Source organism: Oryzias latipes, chromosome 8 (genome assembly GCF_053564925.1).
Source record: "Oryzias latipes strain Hd-rR chromosome 8, Olatipes_Hd-rR_3.1".
Lineage (NCBI taxonomy): Eukaryota > Metazoa > Chordata > Actinopteri > Beloniformes > Adrianichthyidae > Oryzias > Oryzias latipes.
The window spans coordinates 28,638,115-28,658,987 of record NC_136244.1 but is presented as its reverse complement, the minus strand read 5'-3'; the positions used below and the strand labels follow the sequence as shown (position 1 = coordinate 28,658,987).

Sequence of the window (20,873 nt, the reverse complement as noted above, 5' to 3'; positions counted from 1 at the left end):
TCGCTGGGCCATTAATACAATCATATAAAATGATCTTGCGGGTCAGATAAAATTACACTGGGCTGAACCAGTGGCTGACCTAGAAGTCACTGGAAGTTACTCTTTATGGTTCTAAACATTAGACTCATCCATATCAAGCTTTTTATGGAACAATAAACCTGCATGAATTAGTCTAAAAACCTTAAAATCTGCAAAAAGCTGTGGAGGATTAGAATTACCTAACTTCCACAAATACTTTCTTGCAAATAGATTACAATACATCTTAAAATGGTTAAAAAATATCCCAGAAACCAACTCATGGTTAGACTTGGAACAGGCATTATGTGGAAAGATCAACCTGTCAGATCTACCATTTATTAGCCAAATAGTTAAAAAACAGGATTGTTTCCAAAGTATTAATATAAACGCCACTTTAACAGCCTGGTGGGAATTTCTCAAAATATCAAAATCATCAATTCAACCGTGCAAAATGACACCCATCTGGAGCAACCTGGACATCCTTATTGACAAAAAATGATACACTTCCCAGCTTGGCCAGCAGGGGGCGTAAACAACTAGAGCACATAATTATTGATAAAAGATTCATAACTCCCCAGGAACTAAAAGACAAACATGGAATAAATAACTTCTTGGAATATCAGCAATTTAAATCAATTATTACTAAAAAGTTTAAATACAGAGACATTGATTTAAAGCTACCAGATGTAGTTACCACTCTGATTAATTTCTCAAGAAATAAAACTCTCTCCAAAATATACAAACTTTTATTTAATTTAGATAATAATATTTCCCTTCCGACAACAAAATGGGATGCAGATTTGAGCATCAGCACAGATGAAAGCTTCTGGTCAGAACTTTGTCTAAACACCTTTAAACTGACAAAAAGTCCAAATCTGCAGCTAATCCATTTCAAAACTCTTCACAGAATTTACTACACTGGACAGAGGATGTTCAAGATGGGTCTCAGTAACTCAGACATTTGTCAGCACTGTGACAGTAATCTACCCGACAGTAACATGCACGCACTATGGTTCTGCACGCCTGTCCAGGCTCTCTGGCAGCAGGTATGTGCCGATCTATCAGTCTGGCTTAAGGTTTCAATGACGGCTTCACCGTCACTTTGTGTGCTTGGTGACATAAGTGCCATCGATGTAGAAGGAGAATTAGGCTCTATCATTTTCATAACTCTTTGTATTGCTAAAAAAACTATTTTAATAAATTGGAAAAACAAGAAAAATATAAACATAAGTCAACACAGAAATCTGCTGCTTGATCATATCAGCTTGGAAAAAAATGTCAGCCCAAAGTTCAAGTAACTTTGAAAGAATTCGGTCTCTCTGGTCTCCCATAGCTAACTCCGTGACTTAGGGGGTGGGGGGGGCATGGTCGTCGCTGCTCCTTGCCCTTCTGCCGTGGTTCGGGGTGGGGGTCGGGGCCTCCGGTGCCCGGCGATGGGGTCTCTGTTGGTCAGGGGTGGGTCCGGTGCCTGGGTGGGGCGGGCTGGGGCACTGCGTGGTCCTCTGGGCTTGGGGGGGGGGGTGCTTGGTAGGGGGGGGGGTGGAGTGGTGGTCTGGCTTGGCTTGGGAGGGTGGTCCCTTTGCCTGTGCTGGGGGGGGTTGGCGGGGGGCCCTGCTCGGGGGGGGGGGGCCCAGCGGCGCTGGATGGGGCGGCCCATCTACACCTGGGGCTGGGATCGGGACAACCCTCTTGGGACCCCCGGTCGCTCTGGGTGTCATCTGCTTTGGCTGCGCGGTCTGGGGTGGGGGACTTGTCGGCCCTGTCCTGTGGGGGGCGTTCTGGGGGGGAGGTGGAGCCCACTATTGGTATGGGACCTTGGGGGGGTTGACGGGTCGGGGTCTCCGCTGAAGCAATCGGCGGTTGCCCCGGCCGGTTGGCTGCCTCGGTCCCGTCGAGGCCTGACCAGAACTGTGTTAGGGCCGGCGCTTGGGGGTGGGGGCCTGGACTTGCTCCGGGAGGGCGGCGCTTTCTGGCTCCTCTCTCTCTGTGTGGGGTGGGTGGTGCTGGGCCTGGGGTGTTGGCGCCTCCGGGGATGGAGCCCCGGGGCTGGGGGGACCTGGCCCCTATGATGGGGGGGGGGGCTGGGGGACAGCTGTTTGACCACCGGGGGACAGTCTACCAGCTGTCCCCAACTTACCCCCTTCCTCATATAACCTCATATTAGGGTGAGGGGGTGGGGGGTCTAGCCTGCGATGCGCCCTGTGGGGGGCTACTTGGGAGTGGCCCCCCTCCTATGGTTGCCGTATGGAGTGGGCCCCCCCTCTTTCGGTTTTATTTGCACCTTAGACATGTAGGGTCCTTGGTAGGGGGGGTGCTTGGACATCACTGCAAGCAAGCAGCAGATGTCCTCCTGGCACCCTACCCGCCAATTTTAACCGCACCTTAGACATTTAGGGCCCCTTGGTGTGGAGGGTGAGTGGACATCACTGTGAGTAATCAGGAGATGTCCCCTTAGTGCCCTACTCGCCAATTTCAACTGCACCCCCCTTAGTACACACACCCCTCCCCCTTCAATATATACATTCAAACATAAACACACACACATGCACACAAACACCCTCTCAAACACCCATACACGCACACACATTTTACAAGGAAGGTGGGACCTGGGTCCATCTGTCCCCTACCCCTTCCCTGGTGGGGGGTGCGGGCCCCTTGGCGTTGGCGGCCGTGTCCCTTGGGTGCCGGCTCCCTGGGCCCGGCGGTGCTCTCTCCGCACGGTGGGGGGGTTCATATTACACCTGAGCCGGGGGTGTTCGTGTCCCTTGGGGGTGGGTCCTGGTCCTTGCCCTTGGGCGCTGGGCCCCGCCAAACTTCCAACATGGCCGAGCCTGGTCGGGCCATATTTATAACACCCCTTGTGGGCCGCCCTTTTTTCCCCGGGGTTCCCCCCTGCTGGGCGGGGGCGGCGGGCCCCTGCCTTGCTCCTACCTGGACCAACCGTGGGCTGGGTGGGTGGCTGCCTGGAGTGCGGAGCGGGTCTCCCTTGGGGGGTCCTGGCTCGTACCTGGGGTCGGGGCGGGGGGATGCCCGGAACTCCTGGGTGGTGGTGGGGTGCTCGTCTGGGGCTGTGGGTGTCCCTCTCCGGCGGGGCCCTGCGTTGGGCTCTTCCGGCGCGGCGGGGGGCTGCTTTCCTGGCTGGGCTGGGGCGGCGCTCTCTTTCCCTCTGCGCCTCCCTGCTCTCTGGCTCTGGGGGCCTCGCGGCGGTCCTGCTGCCGTGTGGCGTTGAGTGGTTCCGGCTGCCGCTGCTGCTGCGGCGGGGGTCTTGATGTGGGGGTGGCTGGGCACTCTCCCTCCTTCTTTTCACATTCCACCATCCATTTTAGAAGAACATAAACACTAACCTGAGCACAGGTGTTAGCTCACCTTTGCACTAACAGTTTGCATGATTGAATGAATGAAATATTTCACACTAGAACACATTTCACACCACAACACTGCATCAACCACAACACTGCATCACTGGCCAAGAAATCCCAACAACGCCTGTACTTCCTCCGCAAACTGAAGAGGGCCAGAGCTCCTCCCCCCATCATGCAGACCTTCTACAGGTCGAGAGCATCCTGACCAGCTGCATCACCGTGGTACGGTGCCTGTACCGCGTCCTGCCGGAAGACTCTGCAGCACATTGTGAAAACAGCTGAGCAGATTGTTGGTGTCCCTCTTACTGGCCTCTCGGACATTTACCGCTCCCGCCTCACCCGCAAAGCCATCAGGATTGCAGGGGACCTCTCACACCCATCCCAGAGACACTTCTACCTGCTGCCATCAGGGAGGAGGCTGCAAAGTCTGCAGGCCAGAACCAGCAGACTACAAGACAGTTTCCTCCATCAGGCAATAAGGACACTCAAATCCCTCCCTGCCCTCCCCCCTCTGGCCCCTCCACTCCGTCCTACAAGCTCACATTGAAAACTTCACACCATTTCAGAACACCATCTTCACCAAAGACTGCCATCACTGACTCATCCACTTACTGTTCTCAGCACTGTTGTCACTTTAAACTGCCACTTTAACCATCTCATTGCTCTCTGCACTGTTTAGATTACTGTTATTCCTCTTACTATGACTTTCTTTTTATCTATTTTTTTAAGTCATTTATTTATTATTTTATATGCTGCTTGCACTGTGGGTTGAGAGAAAAGCAATCTCATTTGTGCTGTATGTCTAATGGATGCAGCATATTTGACAATAAAGCTTTGACTTTGACTTTGAACTGCCTGATTTGCTAATCCTTTACACAGACCTCTTTGGTGGAAACATGATTAAATTGTGGACAATTCAGAACTGCAAATACAAACTGTTCTGTGACTTCAAAGAGGGAAAATAGCCATTTATCTTAACTTTCACTTCCCTAAACACTGATTGAACATCATGAATGAAACATTCGTCACCATGAAATAGAGATGGAGCTGCAGCAGAGACAAAACGTGTCAAAGGATAATTTCTAGACAGTGGATTTTGAAGTTGCGGGAGCTGACTACCACACTAAGAACTCAAGACTGCTTTGATCAGGTTAGGGGTCACTCTCTGCCCCTGCTTGATGAGAACAGAAATAACAGAACAAATCGTCTTTCAAATCTGAGTCTCCAAAAAGAAAAAATGTCCAGTGACATAAGGAAAAGTTGACAGATTTGTGGCTAGCTGTTTTTAATCCCTTGATGCCTGAATTTCTATCCAGCTATGTAGAAAAAAAATCACTTGTTTTTGCTTCTAAGTAGATGCTACATTAAGATTAAGGTAATTTTGAAGCAGATGTAGTTTGGCGTGTATTTGCATCAATAACCGTCATAGAGTTAAGACAAAAATAAGAAAATCATCCAGAGTTTGGAAAGTCACTAAAAAAATTAAGAGTTGCTGAACTGGCCTTTTTGTATGTGGGTTCTATATTTGTCAGAACTCCCCTCTGGTCACCGGTGGGAGCAATCTCCAGAGTACTGAAAGCATTTTATCTCCCAGCACACCCAGCATGCACTTCCTGCTTGCCGCACACCTGACTCTCATTCACTCCATCAACCACAGCACTCTTAACCTCTGCACTGAGCTGATCTCAGTGTGGAGTATTGTTTGCGCCACACTGCCTTCCTTAACAAGTGTTACATCTGTATTCTGACTGATTGCCTGCCACTTCCCCCGACTCTCGCCTGGATCCTGACCATCTTATCTCTCCTCTGATGATCTTATGCCTGTTATCGAGTCCGGCCTGCCTGACCCTGATTTAGCTTTGTGGACTTTTAGATGAGCTACTAAACCTGCTGCATTTGGAAACAGCCGTCTGCTTGTTCTTGTGACGCAAGATTTGTGTGTCTGTTTATGCGTGCATGTGAGCATGCACATGTGTGTCCACTTACTGTCAGTGCAGCAGTCTTCGGGAATGTTTGTATCCTCATATGTTTCCACTTCAACGACCACAGTTTCTTCTATGGTGCTGCACACAGATGACTCCTCACACTGAACACAGCAAAACCCAAAGCCATTCAGTCCAATACAATGCCGTTTTCATTATAAAAATTTTATCATTTAAGTCGTTTTGTTAAAAAGCTTTTTTTTCACTGTTTTTTGTTGTTCATGTCTGATTACAAAGAATTGACAAGATTTTACTTCAGAAAGACATTTTTCCTCCTCCTCTTCCTCCTCATCTTCGTTTGCAGGGATTTCCAAATCAGACTCTGACTCTGCAATGGGAACCTTCAGAGAAGTGATGTTATGGTAGTTGCTGGTGATGTTACTCTGGTAATCTCTGGCGTCTTTGACTTGAGGGGCTGACAGTCCTGAAGACACGAAGGTCAGAGCTAAAGCCTCATTATTTCTGTCCTCGTCTACATCCCCTGCACCTGAAGCCAAAAAGACAATAATTCATGCACACATTGAAACAAGAACAGTTAACAAGAAGAGAATCCACTTGGCAGTAATATGAGTTTTTAAACAGAGAAAAACAAGAAAATAAATAAACATAGTCTTACAGCTCTGTTCTGTTATGTGTGTTTTCTTTTGTACAAAAGAGTCGGTGCGCTTCAGAATCCAGATTTTGGTCCAAGAAATAGCTCTGTTGATTCGATTGATGGCTATTTGCAGGTTGTTTTCTCCCTCTTCCTCAGTAGCTGAAAGGTTGTCCCCGCTGAACGAGCTCAGCAATAAGGCAAGGAACAAATTAAGCACCTGAAACAAGGCCAGAAACCCTTTTTTTTAAAGCGGCTGTGAGGCCAGGAGTGCTGACAAGCTCTACTGGTCTGACTTGACCTTTGCCCAGAGGAAACTCTGGAGTCTGATATTGTCCATGCACATTTGAAAACCAAGTAACATTAACTGGGAACTCTGTGGGCTTTAGAATACAAATTGCTGTGCTGGTATGCTATTGAGCTGCAAGCTTTTTGTCTCATTCAATAAACTCCACCGGCCCATTTCTGCACAAAGAAAATATCTAAAAGTTTTATTTTTGTTAACTTTGCTTGACTACATTTATTCATAAGGCTTTATGCATTAGCGGCTGGAGAAGCAAAGTGATCAAGTGATCCATGGATGAGTGTCAGTCCCCAATTCAGCAGTGGGGACCCTTTTTTTGGGGTGTGATGGAATCAATTCTACTTTGGATGGTGCAGCTGTCATTTTTATAAATATGAACCATTTTAACCATGCTTGAGAACAAATAAGTCAATTATTGACCTTCTTTCCTCATCTCATTATTTATGCTCATTTCTGGATTGTTTTTGTTTCAATGATCTCAGTCAAAAAGTGGTACTGAGAGCACTCAAATCCAGACGCAGAGTAACTGTCACTGGTGTAGGACAGCTGCTTGTCATTTACTCCACAGCCAGCCTGTCTGAAAAGATTAGCTCATTCCTGCAGTGCTGAAAAATTCAACACCCAATGAAAAAGACACAAACACAGATTGTCATTGACCCAAGCATTCTAAAACACACCATCATGCTCACTGGGAACTTTTCAGCTCTACCGCCTTTAGTCTGATTTGTGAAATATCATAGTTCTTTTATTGTAATAACAATAATAATATCAATATTAATAATATACATTTTTTAGAAACTATTCTGACTCACCACAAGATTTCCAATAACCAAGACCATCATATAGACAATGAGACACATTGTCTGACCCGCGACCTCCATACAGTCCCACATGGTCTCAATCCACTCGCCACATAGAATCCTGAAGATGATGAGGAAAGCATGAAAGAAGTCATTCATGTGCCAACGTGGAAGTTTACAGTCTTCTGCAATCAGGCAGACACAGTCCTTGTAGTTTTTTCCGAACAGCTGCATGCCAACAACAGCAAAGATGAAGACGATGATGGCAAGAACCAAAGTAAGGTTCCCCAGAGCTCCAATTGAATTCCCAATTATTTTTATTAACATGTTGAGGGTAGGCCAGGATTTCGCCAGCTTAAAGACACGCATCTGGACAGGAGATAAACAGAGCAGAGAGAAGAAGCAGGTGAGAAGAATGGATCTCCCACTGATGATTAAGGGGATGTACCGACCAATCGGAAGGATCGCAGCACTGACAAGCCCTCAACATCGGCCAGTCCCAGCTCCACCAGACTCATGGTGACAATGATGCTATCAAAGATGTTCCAGCCCACCTGGAGACATCACAATAGGTATAATACACTTATACTTATGGCAATAAGACTGTGGTAAAAGCTGATGTTTCATACAGAACCTGGTGTTTAAGAGGGGAAAGCCTGACCTGGAAATAGTAGTATGGATCCAAGGCCAGAAGTTTGAGGACCATTTCAGCTGTAAAAATCCCAGTGAAGACCTGGGTGTGGGCAGACACGATTCTCTGTATCCAAGCATAGCTAAATAGTTTTTTTCTGCTTGATTATAAACTAGTCAGAATGATCACATGTTACCACCTAAACAGGAGATCACATGGAATCTCCTGGTCACCTATGTCAGTCATTATTGTTCAATCGTCATCACTCACCAGATTTCCAATGCTCAGCAGCTCCTCAAAGTTTTCTGTCATTGGATAATGCTCCATGGCCATGAAGACAGTGTTGAGAACAATGCAGATAGTGATAGTGAGGTCAACAAATGGGTCCATGACGATGGTGTACAGCAGCTGTTTTAGCCAACGCCAGCAGCCACAACAGTTCCACTTCAAGAAGATGTCAGAAAACTTGTACCAGCACAGAGGACAGGGCCTCTGGTCATCCTCATAGCCTGAAACACAAAGTAAGAACTCTTTGGATCTGGGACTAGATCTTCTCCAGCATAGTGGAAACTTGAAATAAGAGAAGCTGTAGAGGAAGCTTTTGGTTGGTAACATCCTTATTATATGGATGAAACACCGTAGGTACACTGAGCACTGAGGTGGGGGATGATGAGGAGGAGTTAGCTTATGTAGGAAAAACAGACTTTCTTAATTTGTGTCAATAAGGGGTACCTGTTTCTACAGCCTAAGAAATTAGGTTTGAACCTGCTAGACATCGACCCTCATCAATTGTTTTCACTGTTAATATGGACTGCAAATATTACAGCATAGAGGATTTTAAAAACTCTGTTAACTCAGAAGAAAAACTGTCAAGAATCAAGAATCAAGAATTTTTATTTTTCTCATACAAAGTTATATTTAGCAAATACAACCAGTAGTGAAATGTACGCCAGGTCCGCTCCGTGGACAGTGCAAATAATGCAAATTATTAAGAAAAACAGCATAGATGAAAATATACATAATATACACAAGTAAAGCTATGTAAAGATGAAATAAGAAAAAATGTGTATTGAAAAATTAAATATAGAACGCAAAATAAAGTGCATGAATGTAAACTGTAGACTTAGATAATTAAGATACACATTTAGAGTTTAAGAGCCTGATGGCCTGGGGGTAGAAACTCCTCCTGAGTCTCTCGGTCTTTGCCATAAGGCTACGGTAGCGCTTACCAGATGGCAGCAGAGTGAAAGCATGATTACTGGGGTGGGTTGAGTCTTTGATGATTTTTGCTGTTCTACTTCTGCAGCGTTTGAGGTAGATGTCCTGCAGAGAGGGGAGAGCAGACCCTGAAATGCGCTCAGCTACGCGTACAACTCTCTGCAGGGCTTTGCAGTCTTGGCTTGAGCTGTTCCCATACCACACTGTGATACACTGAGTCAATACACTTTCTATGGCACCGGAGTAGAAGGTTTTCAGGATTGCTGGTGAGACCCTGAATTTCCTCAGCTGTCGCAGATGGTACAGTCTTTGCCTTGCTTTATTAACCTGTGTTTGAATGTGAGTAGTCCAAGTCAGGTCCTCCGAGATGTTTACACCAAGGTACTTGAAGCTGCTCCCCCTTTCCACAGGGGTCCCGCTGATCATAAGAGGAGTGTAGGGCTGCTGTTTTCTCTTCCTGAAGTCCACAATCAGTTCTTTAGTTTTGCTCACATTCAGAGAGAGACCGTTGTCCTGGCACCATGATGTCAATTTCTCTACCTCGTCCAAGTATGCGGTCTCGTTGTTGTTGTGAATGAGGCCCAGAACCACAGTATCATCAGCAAATTTGATGATGGATGTGGAGCTGTGCGAAGACACGCAGTCGTGTGTGTAGAGAGAGTAAAGCAGGGGACTCAGGACACACCCCTGCGGGCCTCCTACGTTCAGGGTGATGGAGTTAGAGGTGTACTGGCCCAGTTTCACCACTTGAGGCTGCCGGTGAGGAAATCCAGAATCCATTTGCAGAGTGAAGAATTCAGTCCGAGGTCTATGAGTTTGGAAGCTAGCTTTATGGGGACTATGGTATTGAAAGCTGAGCTGTAGTCAATAAATAGCAGCCTTACATAGTTCCTGTTATTGCTGTCAATGTGTGTGAGAGAAGAGTGCAGGATGTGAGAAATGGCATCATCTGTGGATCTGTTTGGGCGATAGGCAAACTGAAGAGGGTCCAGAGTATCCGGGATGGAGGAGCAGATGACGTTTTTAACCAGTCCTTCAAAGACCATCATGATTGTTGATGTGAGGGCAACTGGACGATAGTCATTCAGACAAGAGGGTTTATTGTTCTTAGGCACAGGGATGATGACCGATTTTTTGAATGGGGTGGGAACCACCGATGCAGCAAGAGACTCATTAAAAATGGATGTAAACAAACCAGCGAGCTGATCAGCGCAGGACCGCAGAACACGGCCAGAAATCCCATCAGGTCCAGCTGCTTTCCTTACATTCACACGCTTTAGTGCCCTCCGAACCTCGTCCTCCGTCACGGTGATCGCATGATGATCGCTGATCTGGCTGTTGCTTCCTGACGCGCTGATCGGAAGACTCACGCTGCTTAGATTGCTTTCAAAGCGGCCGTAGAAAGTGTTTAGCTCGTCAGCCAGCGACGGATCTGCTCTCACCTCTGCAGAGGATTCATTTCCAAAGTCACAAATGGTCCTTAGTCCTTGCCACATACGTCGGGAGTCATTTAGCTGGAAATGTGACTCTATGCGTTCCCTGTATCTGTGTTTAGCGGCTCTTACTGCGCGCCGGAGAGCATAGCATGATGCTTTGTACTCACTCATGTTTCCCGACAGAAGACCGGCGTTGTAAGCAGCAGTGCGCTTGTTTATTGCTGCACGGATTGATCTGTCCACCCACGGTTTCTGATTTGAGAATGACCTTATGGTTATTGTAGCCGTAGCTTGTTCGGCTAACGTGTTTACAAAGCTTAGCGCCACATCCGTGAACTCGCTGACGTCAGATGAGCTTGCGCGAAACATGTCCCAGTTTACGTCATCAAGAGCCGCCTGTAACGTTTCTTCTGATTGGGCGGACCATCGCGTCACCACCCTCTGCGTCGGGGGATCTTGAACGAGCCTTTGTTTATATTCCGGTGTGAGGAAAATGGCGGCATGGTCCGATTTGCCGAAAGCCGGTAGTGACCGAGCTCTGTAGGCAATCTTAAACTGAGTGTAGCAATGATCCAGTATGTTCGGCCCTCTGGTTGGACAGGATACATGTTGATGGAAAGTAGGCATGACTTGCCTGAGTTTGGCTTTGTTAAAGTCCCCAGCAAAGATAATAGCAGCGTCCGGGTGTTTGTTGATGTTGCCACTAAGCGCGTCGTGAAGCTCCGACAAAGCCGAGCCACAGTCTGCTTGTGGAGGGATGTAAACAGCAGTTATGATGATCGATGAAAACTCCCGGGGCAGATAGGATGGGCGACAAATAATGGATAAGTGTTCCAGATGAGGCGAGCGGGAGCGGGACAGAGTGGAGATATTCCTGGGGTCACACCATTTCTTGTTAATCATGAAACAAACTCCTCCGCCTTTGGATTTGCCGGCCTTGGCTGACCTGTCCATCCGTAAAACAGAGAAGTTTTCAGATGGCGTTACAGCAGCATCCGGGACCCAGGGCGTGAGCCACGTTTCAGACAAACAGAGGATGTTACAGTCCCTAATGTCCCGTTGGAAGTTAATCCTGGCTCTGAGATCGTCCATCTTATTCTCCAGAGACTGGACATTGGCGAGCAAAATGCTCGGTAAAGGAGGGTTGTGTGCTCTTTTCCTTAGTCTGTTGCGAATCCCAGCACGTTTCCCGCGGTGTTTCTTCTTCCGTCGCCTCGGGTGGTTATTCAGGTGGCCGTTGATCGTCTTGGTGTTCCGGAGAATCTCAGATGGCCACGATGGGTTGGAGGATAAAGTGTCTTGAAACAGGTCAGTGAAGCGGTGTCCAATGTCCAAAAGTGTTTCCTTTTCGTATATGATCACTCTCTTTAACTCTCTCTTTAACTCTCTTTAACAGCAGAAGCATGTATACCAACTTTGAAGACATCAAGGACTATCTACAGAATATGGAACATTCCCTTGATGTCATAACCATATCCAAAACTTGGTTCAGCAACAAGGACGCTGACTTTGAATTGGAAAACTATGAACTTAACTATGCGAACAGAGTAAGCAAAAAAGGCAGAGGAGTCGCAACATATGTAAAAAAAAAATACTACGTTTAGAATAAATTGTCAGTTGCAGTTGATGGAATACTGGAATGTCTTACAATTGAAATATGTGACAATTCAGGGAAAAATGTCATTATAAGCTGTGTTTATAGGTCACCAGGGTCAAGCTTAGAAGTGATTAGTGTTTAGATGGAAAATATTACAAATATAACACATCTGTGGAGGCTTCAATATCGATCTGATAAACCCCAGCAAACATAAAGCAACCGACGACTTTATCAGCAGAATGTATGGAATGAGTTTCTATCCAACCATAACAAGACCCAAAGTCAAAGTGCTGCTCTTATTGATAACATTTACAAATAATATAGAATACACTCATATGAGTGGACTAATATATGACATACCTGATCATTTACAAGTTTTTTACTATTTGACATCAATGTAAAGACAAAGAAAATTATAAATGAACCAGTCTATAAAAGGTTAAGAAATGTTTCCCTTTATATTTTCTGTAAGGCACTTTGAACTGGCTTTGTACATGAAATGTGATATACCTATTAACTCGTCTCCTTGCCTATCCCTATTGCCAAAAATCCTATATCAAACACACCTTATCTTTGACATGTTTCCCAGACAGTTGGCATAGACGTATTCAATTCCACATGAACCATGCATGATTGGTGTTTATTCAGCCAGAAAAGTATCCCCCGGGCAGGAAGGGTCCACCTCCCCATTCCTTATTATGGAAGATTGTCATCAATAAAATTCAAAGACTAACTCATCAGATCTATTTTCAGAGCAGGTAGAAAAATAGAGTGCTCGTAGGGGTAGACAAGAGAAGTCTTGGGAGTGACACAGGAAGAACAGGTAGAGCAAAAAGACACACCTCTACGTATACACTCACTCATGATGGTGGAACTTCCATTAAAAGAGCTACTTGGACCACCAGGAGCACATTGGCAGACAGAACGGTAACTAAACCTTCTTTTTTGTCATTTTCCTACTAGTGCTTGGGTTCTGCATAGGTTCACATGATTGTGTTTATTCAGGTAAATCTGCACGTGTGCTTGTGTTTACCATCCACAGCGACGTTTTCTTGCTCTGTGCTCTTTGATTCTTCCACTGTATCCTTTCTTTGAGGGTCAGAGTTTTGTTTCTGGAGCAGTGACATTTTGCAGGTCACCTGTTTTGAAAACAGACACACTTTCAGCTGGAAGCAAAAAGAATTCAGAGAATGTCCTCATTGTCACTTAATACCTCTTCATCTCGCCTCTTCAATGCCTCCAAAATCTGAGCATACTCCTCCTCCTTCTGCTTGGCCTCAGCCATGGTGGCCTCATTCTGCTCAGCGTATGCCATGGCAACCACTGCCAGGATAAGATTGATAAGGTAGAAGGAGCCAAGGAAGATGACTACCACAAAGAAAATCATGTAGGTTTTTCCTGCTGCTCGCAGTGTCTGCAGACACACAAATAGGAGGCTGTTTATGCTTCTCAAAAGTACATCTCAGTTGTAAATACGGGCACTGGTCCAGCACTGACCAACTGGAAAAGGTTCTCCCAGAAGTCCTGGGTCATTAGTCTAAATAGAGACAAGAATGCCCAAGAAAAAGAGTCGTAGCTGGTGTATCCGTAGTTGGGGTTTCTCCCTGCCTTGAGACAGGTGTAGCCATCTGGACAGAGCCTGAACACGAGAGTAATATTAATGTTGTTGTCGTTCATGCTATTGTTGTTGTTGCTGGTGCTGTTTACCCAGCATCAGAACTGTTTCCACACAGCAGTGCATCAGCCTGACCAGGAAGGTAGTAATAATTATCTGGTGAAGACAAAGAAGCAGAAATCATGTAGAAATTGAGCAACTATGATGATGATGATTATGAGAGGTCATAATTTAAATAATATCAAGAATATGCTAAACACACCTGAACCTAAGCACAACTGTTCAAAGTCATAAGGAGTGTGTGTGTGGGGGGCGGGGGGGGGGGATCACAGGGAACTAAAATCCTTAACCCTTGTGCTATCTTAGATGACCTCACCCTTGCATTGACGAGTTCTCCCTACCATGACAAAGGTGGATAAAGGTGGAAAGATTTCATGTAATCCATGGACACCACTGAAGATCACAAATCATTGAAGAAAAAAGGTTCAGAGCTCTGTCTAGTGGGTCTAGATGACCCAACTCCCAATTTTAAATTGCCTAGGATAGCACAAGGGTTACACACATATGTGAACAATCCAACTGATACATGATTAACAGGTTCTGCTTCTGCTCAATTAAGATCAAGATAAACTTTATTAATCCCCATAGGAAAATTGAGAACAAATACAAATATGGTTTGTTATGGAATGTTTCTGCATGTACATCATCAACTATAATATGCTTTCAAAGTTGTCACATCTTCCCGTTCCCTGAGGTCTCCATTCTCCCTTCACCTGACTGTTCCCTTTCCCCGCCTAACCAGCCATGGGGGACGGGACTTTCAGCTGCTCTGCCCTCAAATCCTCTTTAAATCCAAACTCAAAACATTAAGCCTTTTTATTTGTACAGAGAGTCTTGAGAGTCTTGTTATTATTTAAAGGAGCAGTGGAGTCTGCAGTAGTAATCTGGTGGGGAACGTCTTTTTAATCAAACGTCCTTGCTTAGCTACATATGAAGATGGTTGACTAAAGAACCAGAACAAAGGCTCCATTAACCATTTGAAAAGAAACAGACATAGAAAAACAGAACAATGATATTTCTACCTGGATAAGTCATAGATTTATGAAGAAATGCATCCTCAATATTGGTGCTGCTCATAAAACATGTTTTCTAACACACAACAGAAGCACAGAACATGTGGAGCCATAAGCAAGCAGGCCTCTAGAAGAGTTTTTGCGGGACAATAAGATATACATTTCCATGTGAATAAAGTGTGGTCCATTTACCTGGGTTGTTTATGTGCTCATGATAGTCAAAGCCAGTGCTGTTGTCTCCATTTGTGTCATTGTCATAGAAACTGCTGTTGAAGCCATCAGATGAGCTTGAAAAATCCGAGGGCATTAGCACACACTTTTGTCTCAAGTTTCCCATGAAAAGCTGGAGACCAATCAGAGCAAAGACACTGAGGCAGAACACAGTTAGGACCATGACGTCGCCCAGCTTCTTCACTGATTGGATTAGAGCTCCAACAATTGTCTTCAAACCTGAGAAAAGGGTGGGAACTTTAAACTGACTGATTAACCAGAAACTTTGTTGTAAACAGAATCTCAGATCAGTGTGGTAAATAACCATGCAAGGAAACTGAAAAAGGTTCTGCTGGTTGTTTGTATAAAAAAAAAAAACTTACCAGTGATGATCCCATGTTTTATTCAAAACAATTAAAAAAATACAGATTTATGTTTCATTCCTGAAGACAAGCTTTAAAGAAAACAATAAGATTTTCTAGAAAAGGAAACAAACACCTACCTGGGATGACCGTAATGGTTTTCAGGGCTCGAAGAACTCTGAACGTCCTCAGAGCTGAAACATTTCCCAAGTCAACAAACTCTGTCAGATATCTGGAGCACACAGACGCATTGTGGTCATTTTTTTTCTGCCTTCATTATCTGGTGGGTTTTAGCAAACAATCTGGATACAGGCTAAGTGAACTACAAAAAATACATCAATAAAACTGTCAGAGTTGTTCAGCTGAGATGTTGGTCATTACGCCATGCTGATGACCATGAAGTCCAGCCAATTCCAGGGGTCCCTGAGGAAGGTGAAGTTTCCAATGCAAAACCCTCTGGAAAGAACTTTGACGATTGCTTCAAAAGTGTAGATGCCTGTAAATAGGTATCTGTGCAGAGATAGAAACAGCCTTCAGAGACAGCCAAGCCTCCTAGAGTATTTCATATAACAGAAATACAAGACACACAAAAAGACAGTGAATACACAAGACAATCATCTTTCACACAACATAACAAATGTTTACCAAAATCCACGGTCAACAAGAGAATGAAATATTAATACAAACATAGTAACATTCCTTTAAAGAACTGGAAAGTTATTCACAAAGCCAAACACTGAGCTATACAACATGACAACAATTTACACACCAGTATGAAGATCTGAACAACTGCTGAGTCTCAAAGATACAGTAAGCAGTTCACAAGAATTTTCAGGGTCTAAGCAGTAAAAACGTGCCAATATTTACACAAAAGACCAACAATTTAAAAACAGAACACCACAATCCTTAATACAATAGGAGAGTTAGTCAATTGCACAACAGAACACAAATTCACACAAATGATAATTCATTTAACACAACACAAGAGCTTTAGTTACGATTCAACAGAAACTTAAACTTCATCACTTACAGAATATATCTAGTACGTTCATTTCTCTCTTGGGCAACAATGCTGATGCAAGCTATCATTTAAAGTTCTATTGACTAATGTGACACTATCATCCAGAACTTTCCAAAGATAATATTTCACTTCAGTTACTGAAAAATTCAACTGCATGTAGACTAATACTACCACATTACAGGGTTTCAAACCACCGTGTGTGTTTTGATGTCAGTTTTAATATACTTTTCCTGATTTGTAATTTATGGGTCTTGCTCATTCATACTGTAAGGATCTGTTTGTCACATATAAACCCTCATACACCCTGTGTCAGGTTGTGAATAAGCTGGACCCAAATGCAGACAGGGATAAGATTAGAAGATGAGCAGTTTATTGAAAGAAGGAATGTGGATGGCAGATCTTCAAGAGAGGCAACTGGCAGAAGATCTAGAGATGTTCTTTGATGGCGTAGAGGGGTTGAATCCAAAAGGGATCAGACAAGGTTTGACTTAGCTTGGCTTTTGGAGTTTGGGTTGGTTTGGTTTTACTTTGCTTGGTTTTGCTTGGCTTGGCTTCGTTTGGCCTTGCTTCAACCAGCAGAGATCGGTGGTTTCTTCCATAGAGAAAAACAGACAAACCGATAATGGCTGGAGGGTGTGATGGACTAATTGGATGCAGAACAGGTGTGAGTCACTAAAACCTCAGGTAGGTGTGCGAGGATGACCTTGACACCTGACAAGGTCATCAAGGACACCTAAGTTTCTCTAGCAAATCGACTTTTTCATTTAAGGAGGCGTCTTTGTAATGTAATGTATATGTCCATGTTTTTGGTACAGTTTGTTGGAGAACTATTCTTGAAACTAGGCTTGAGACCCATCCAGATTGAACTAAACTGGTCCTTGGTTCAGTTCTGTTCAATTGTCTCAGTTATGTTCAGTACGGGAAAGAGTTCAGACCAGCAAGAAGACCATCATTGGTCCTATATGGGTAAGCCACTAAAGTTCTTAACTAAGGAGGCTGGCTGTTCACAGAGCACTGTGTCCGGGCAGATCAAGTATAATGGAAGGACAAAATGTGGCAGGAGAAGATGCAGCAGCAAAAGAGGCGACCGTGGTCTACAGTGGATCATCAGAAGGACAAGATTCAAGAAACTGCAGAAAGAGAGGAATGAGGTGGAGGAACAGCTTCAAGAACCAGGACATTCTTGCCTTCTGCATTTGGAAAAGTGGATTTTTTTTTTTTATTTCACTGGACAAGTGTGCAATGGCAAATAAAGATTACTCAATTCTGTTCTATTTCATTCTATCCTATTCACATTCAGACTCATTCGGTAGACGGGCCGTAACTGTTGGGTTCATCGGGTCAAACCACTTCTTAGTCTGGACCAATGGAGGAAACTTCTTAAATGGACCGAGAAGAAGAAGGACCCGACTGTTGGCCAGAGGTCCAAGGTCCTGTTTTCTGATGAAAGGAAAGTCTTTCATTTGGGAATCAAGGGTTTGGAGGAAGACTGGTGAGGAGCAGAACCCAAGCTGCTACAAGTCCTTAGTGAAATCTCCACAGCCAGGATTTGGACTGTAATGTCCAATTCTTGTGTTAGTGAAATCTACATTCTTCAGTCCAAAATCACTCCAACAGTCTGGCAGAATGATATAGAGCAGTGGTCCCCAACCCCCGGGCCGCGGACTGGTACCGGGCCGTGGGTCACTTGGTAGAGGGCCGGAGAGAAAGAATAAATAACTTACATTACTTCCATCTTGAAAAGATGTTTTATTTTGAAAAATTGCCTGATTCTCTGTTACATCCGTCTATGTCACTCTAGACGCAGGGCAAGGCGCTCTACTCGGTCACGTGATAGGTTACCGCTAAAATAAAACCAAGGAGCTAGCAAAATGAGTAAAAAACAAACGTCTTTGGAAAGTTTCTGTGCCAAGGGGAAAACGCCCAGCCAGGAGACAGAAGAGGAACCTTTGACTTCCGGGAAAAAAAGAAAGCTACATTTAATAGACAGCATTTCTTTTTTGCACCATGAGTGTGGGAAGGGGAGAGGATGATGATGATGATGATGAAAGCTCATAGTTTGTTTTGTCACATTTCTGTTCCCCCTTCGTTGTAGTGTTGCTATGTTACTCATCAGCCTACATTTGAAAGACCGGTCCGTGAAAACTTTATGTGACGTCATACCGGTCCATAGTGTTAAAAAGGTTGGGGACCACTGTTCTAGAGGACTTCAGGATTCTTACTGCTGAGGATCTGGATGGAGATGTAGATTTCCTCTTCCAGCAAAACTTGGCCCTGTTCAGACTATTGAAGGGTTAAAAATGTACAGATCAGTTTAAAACTAATTCATCTTAATTGATTTAATGTGATCATAATTTCTGTCTTTATCTCTTAGCAAAAACTGAGAAGTAAATAAAGATTTCTCCACAGTTTTTTCATTTTCTGAAATCCTGTTTTTGTAGGTTGTGTGCTGGAACCCCAATTTATGTCAAAACAAAGAAATATTTGATATCAAACAGGGAACTGAATCTACATTCTATGAAAGTTTTTTGTAATTGAATTGTGTAAAATGAACGCACATTACCATGATATTCAAATTTTTTGAAAAGGCTCTGTATGATTGCACGTGTTATGTCAATTCCTTTTTGTTAGTATTCTTAGGATTTTATTCTTTTTATTTTCCATCGTGTCCTCAGTCATAAAAATATCCTTGATGTTTCTTATTGCCTACTTCTTATAAGACTCTTCTTGACGTTTTTTAGGCTAAATTCTAAGGGGAATTCAAGAATATTACAGCTTTCCATGTAATGCAGCTACCCAGACTCCTGTCTACAGTGGTGGAGGACGTCATGAAATCGGTTCCTGTCCTGTTGAAACATTTTGTTTGACTCTCCAATATGTGTTGGACTGCCTCCTTGCAACACATTCTTCCATCAATGACCGTCTCTCCTCAGACAAGTTGATTTTTGTGGGGCATCTGAAACTCTTGCACATTTGGTGATTCAGTGAAACAGGCTAAGGGGTTTGTTTGCGGTTTTGGAAGTTAGGTGTCGCAGGCTAAGAGGGTGCTTTCTTTCCCATTGGTGGATTTTGGTCCAAAGTATTTACACTATATTACCAAAAGTATTTGATTACCCATCCAAATGATCACAATCAGGTGTCCCAATCCCTTGGCATGGCAACAGGTGTATAAAATCAAGAACGCGGACATGCAGACTGTTTTTTACAAACATTTGTGAAAGAATGGGCCGCTCTTAGGAGTTCAGTGAATTCCAGTGTGGAACTGTCATGGGACGCCACCCGAGGAACAAATACAACGGATACTGAAGTGCAAAGAGATTGCCGAATTTCTGCACAGTCAGTTGCTACAGAGCTTCAAACGTCATTATCCCAAGTCTAGCACGCAGAGAGCTTCATGGAATGGGTTTCCACGGCTGAGCAGCTGCATCCAAGTCACACATCACCAAGTGCAATGCAAAGCGTTGATGCAGTGGTGTAAAACACGCTGCAGCTGGACTATAAAGCAGTGGAGACGCCTTCTGTGGAGTGATGAATCATGCTTTTCCATCTGGCATTCTGATGAACGAGTCTGGGTTTGGAGGTTACCAGGACAACGGTACATTTGGGATGGCATTTTGCAGAGTGTGAAATTTGGTGGAGGAGGAATCATGGTGTGGCTTCATTTTTTAGGCTTGGCCCCTTAGTTTCAGTAAGAGGAACTCTGAATGCATATGACTGTGCACCAGAGCACAAAGCAAGGTCCATAAAGACATGGATGGCAGTCTGGTGTGGATGAACTGGACTGGCCTGCATCTTCAGGGTAAATTAGAATGGACACTGAGGGCCAGGCCTTCTCCACCAACATCAGTGTGTGAGGTCACCAATGACCTTTTGGAGGAATTATCTAAACATCCTAGAAACACTCCTCAACCTTGTGGACAGCCTTCCCAAAAGAGTTGAAGCTGTAATCGCTGCAAAAGGTGGACCCACATCATATTGAACTGCATGGGTTAGGAATGGGACTGTACTTTTTTTCGTACACGAGTCAAGGCAGCTAAGCCAATAATTTTGGTAATATAGTCTATTCTGTCTGTAGGGAACACACAATTTTATTTTTGCAACAGCTAAACTTGTAAATTGGTTAACGAAGAAGAATTCTCCCTATAGAACAGACACATATTAGATGTAAATACTTACTCGACAGTCTTGCTCCATGCTGGAGGGTCACTCATGGTCATGAAGACACAGTTGGTCAGAATGGTCAGCATGATAAACAAACTGAACAACGTTTGCTTTTAAGGAAAACAATGGGTTTTTTTGGAAAAAAACAACAACAATGAAAATATTAAAAGAAAAAGAACAATTCGCTTAATTCCATGAGTTTATGCTTGCACCTCTGCTCTTTGGTGAACCCACTAAAGCAGCTGGTTGAAACTTAGGATGTTTTGCTGTCTCTGAAAAACCTAAACAAAAAATGTCCCTTTTTCTATAAACTTCAAATAAAAGCGTGCTGGTTCCTACAGACAGATGACCAAAGAGGACACGAAGGCAGCTTGTATTAGTCAGGAGAATCCAGAAGACAGGATGAGATAAAAGCAGATAATTTACTGTGGCAACCCCTAAAGGAAGCAGCACAAAGTCATCGAAGAAGATGATCAAGTCATTGTTAAATT

At 44.2% G+C, this 20,873-nt stretch overlaps 1 protein-coding gene across 1 annotated transcript in view; it reads right to left on the bottom strand.

Annotated features, from left to right (window-relative positions):
* The window catches only part of scn4ab (sodium channel, voltage-gated, type IV, alpha, b), a 48,000-nt gene that overhangs the window by 13,144 nt on the left and 13,983 nt on the right, over positions 1-20,873 (bottom strand). The window contains exons 5-19 of the mRNA XM_078952066.1: positions 20,398-20,488; positions 15,582-15,710; positions 15,341-15,432; positions 14,821-15,078; positions 13,648-13,711; positions 13,438-13,579; positions 13,154-13,354; positions 12,974-13,079; positions 7,960-8,198; positions 7,720-7,791; positions 7,511-7,612; positions 7,071-7,427; positions 5,979-6,174; positions 5,617-5,849; positions 5,367-5,466 (exon numbers count right to left, since the gene is read on the bottom strand). Of these exons, the coding sequence (XP_078808192.1) occupies positions 5,367-5,466; positions 5,617-5,849; positions 5,979-6,174; positions 7,071-7,427; positions 7,511-7,612; positions 7,720-7,791; positions 7,960-8,198; positions 12,974-13,079; positions 13,154-13,354; positions 13,438-13,579; positions 13,648-13,711; positions 14,821-15,078; positions 15,341-15,432; positions 15,582-15,710; positions 20,398-20,488 (2,382 nt within the window). The remainder of the gene's footprint in view (positions 1-5,366; positions 5,467-5,616; positions 5,850-5,978; positions 6,175-7,070; positions 7,428-7,510; positions 7,613-7,719; positions 7,792-7,959; positions 8,199-12,973; positions 13,080-13,153; positions 13,355-13,437; positions 13,580-13,647; positions 13,712-14,820; positions 15,079-15,340; positions 15,433-15,581; positions 15,711-20,397; positions 20,489-20,873) is intronic.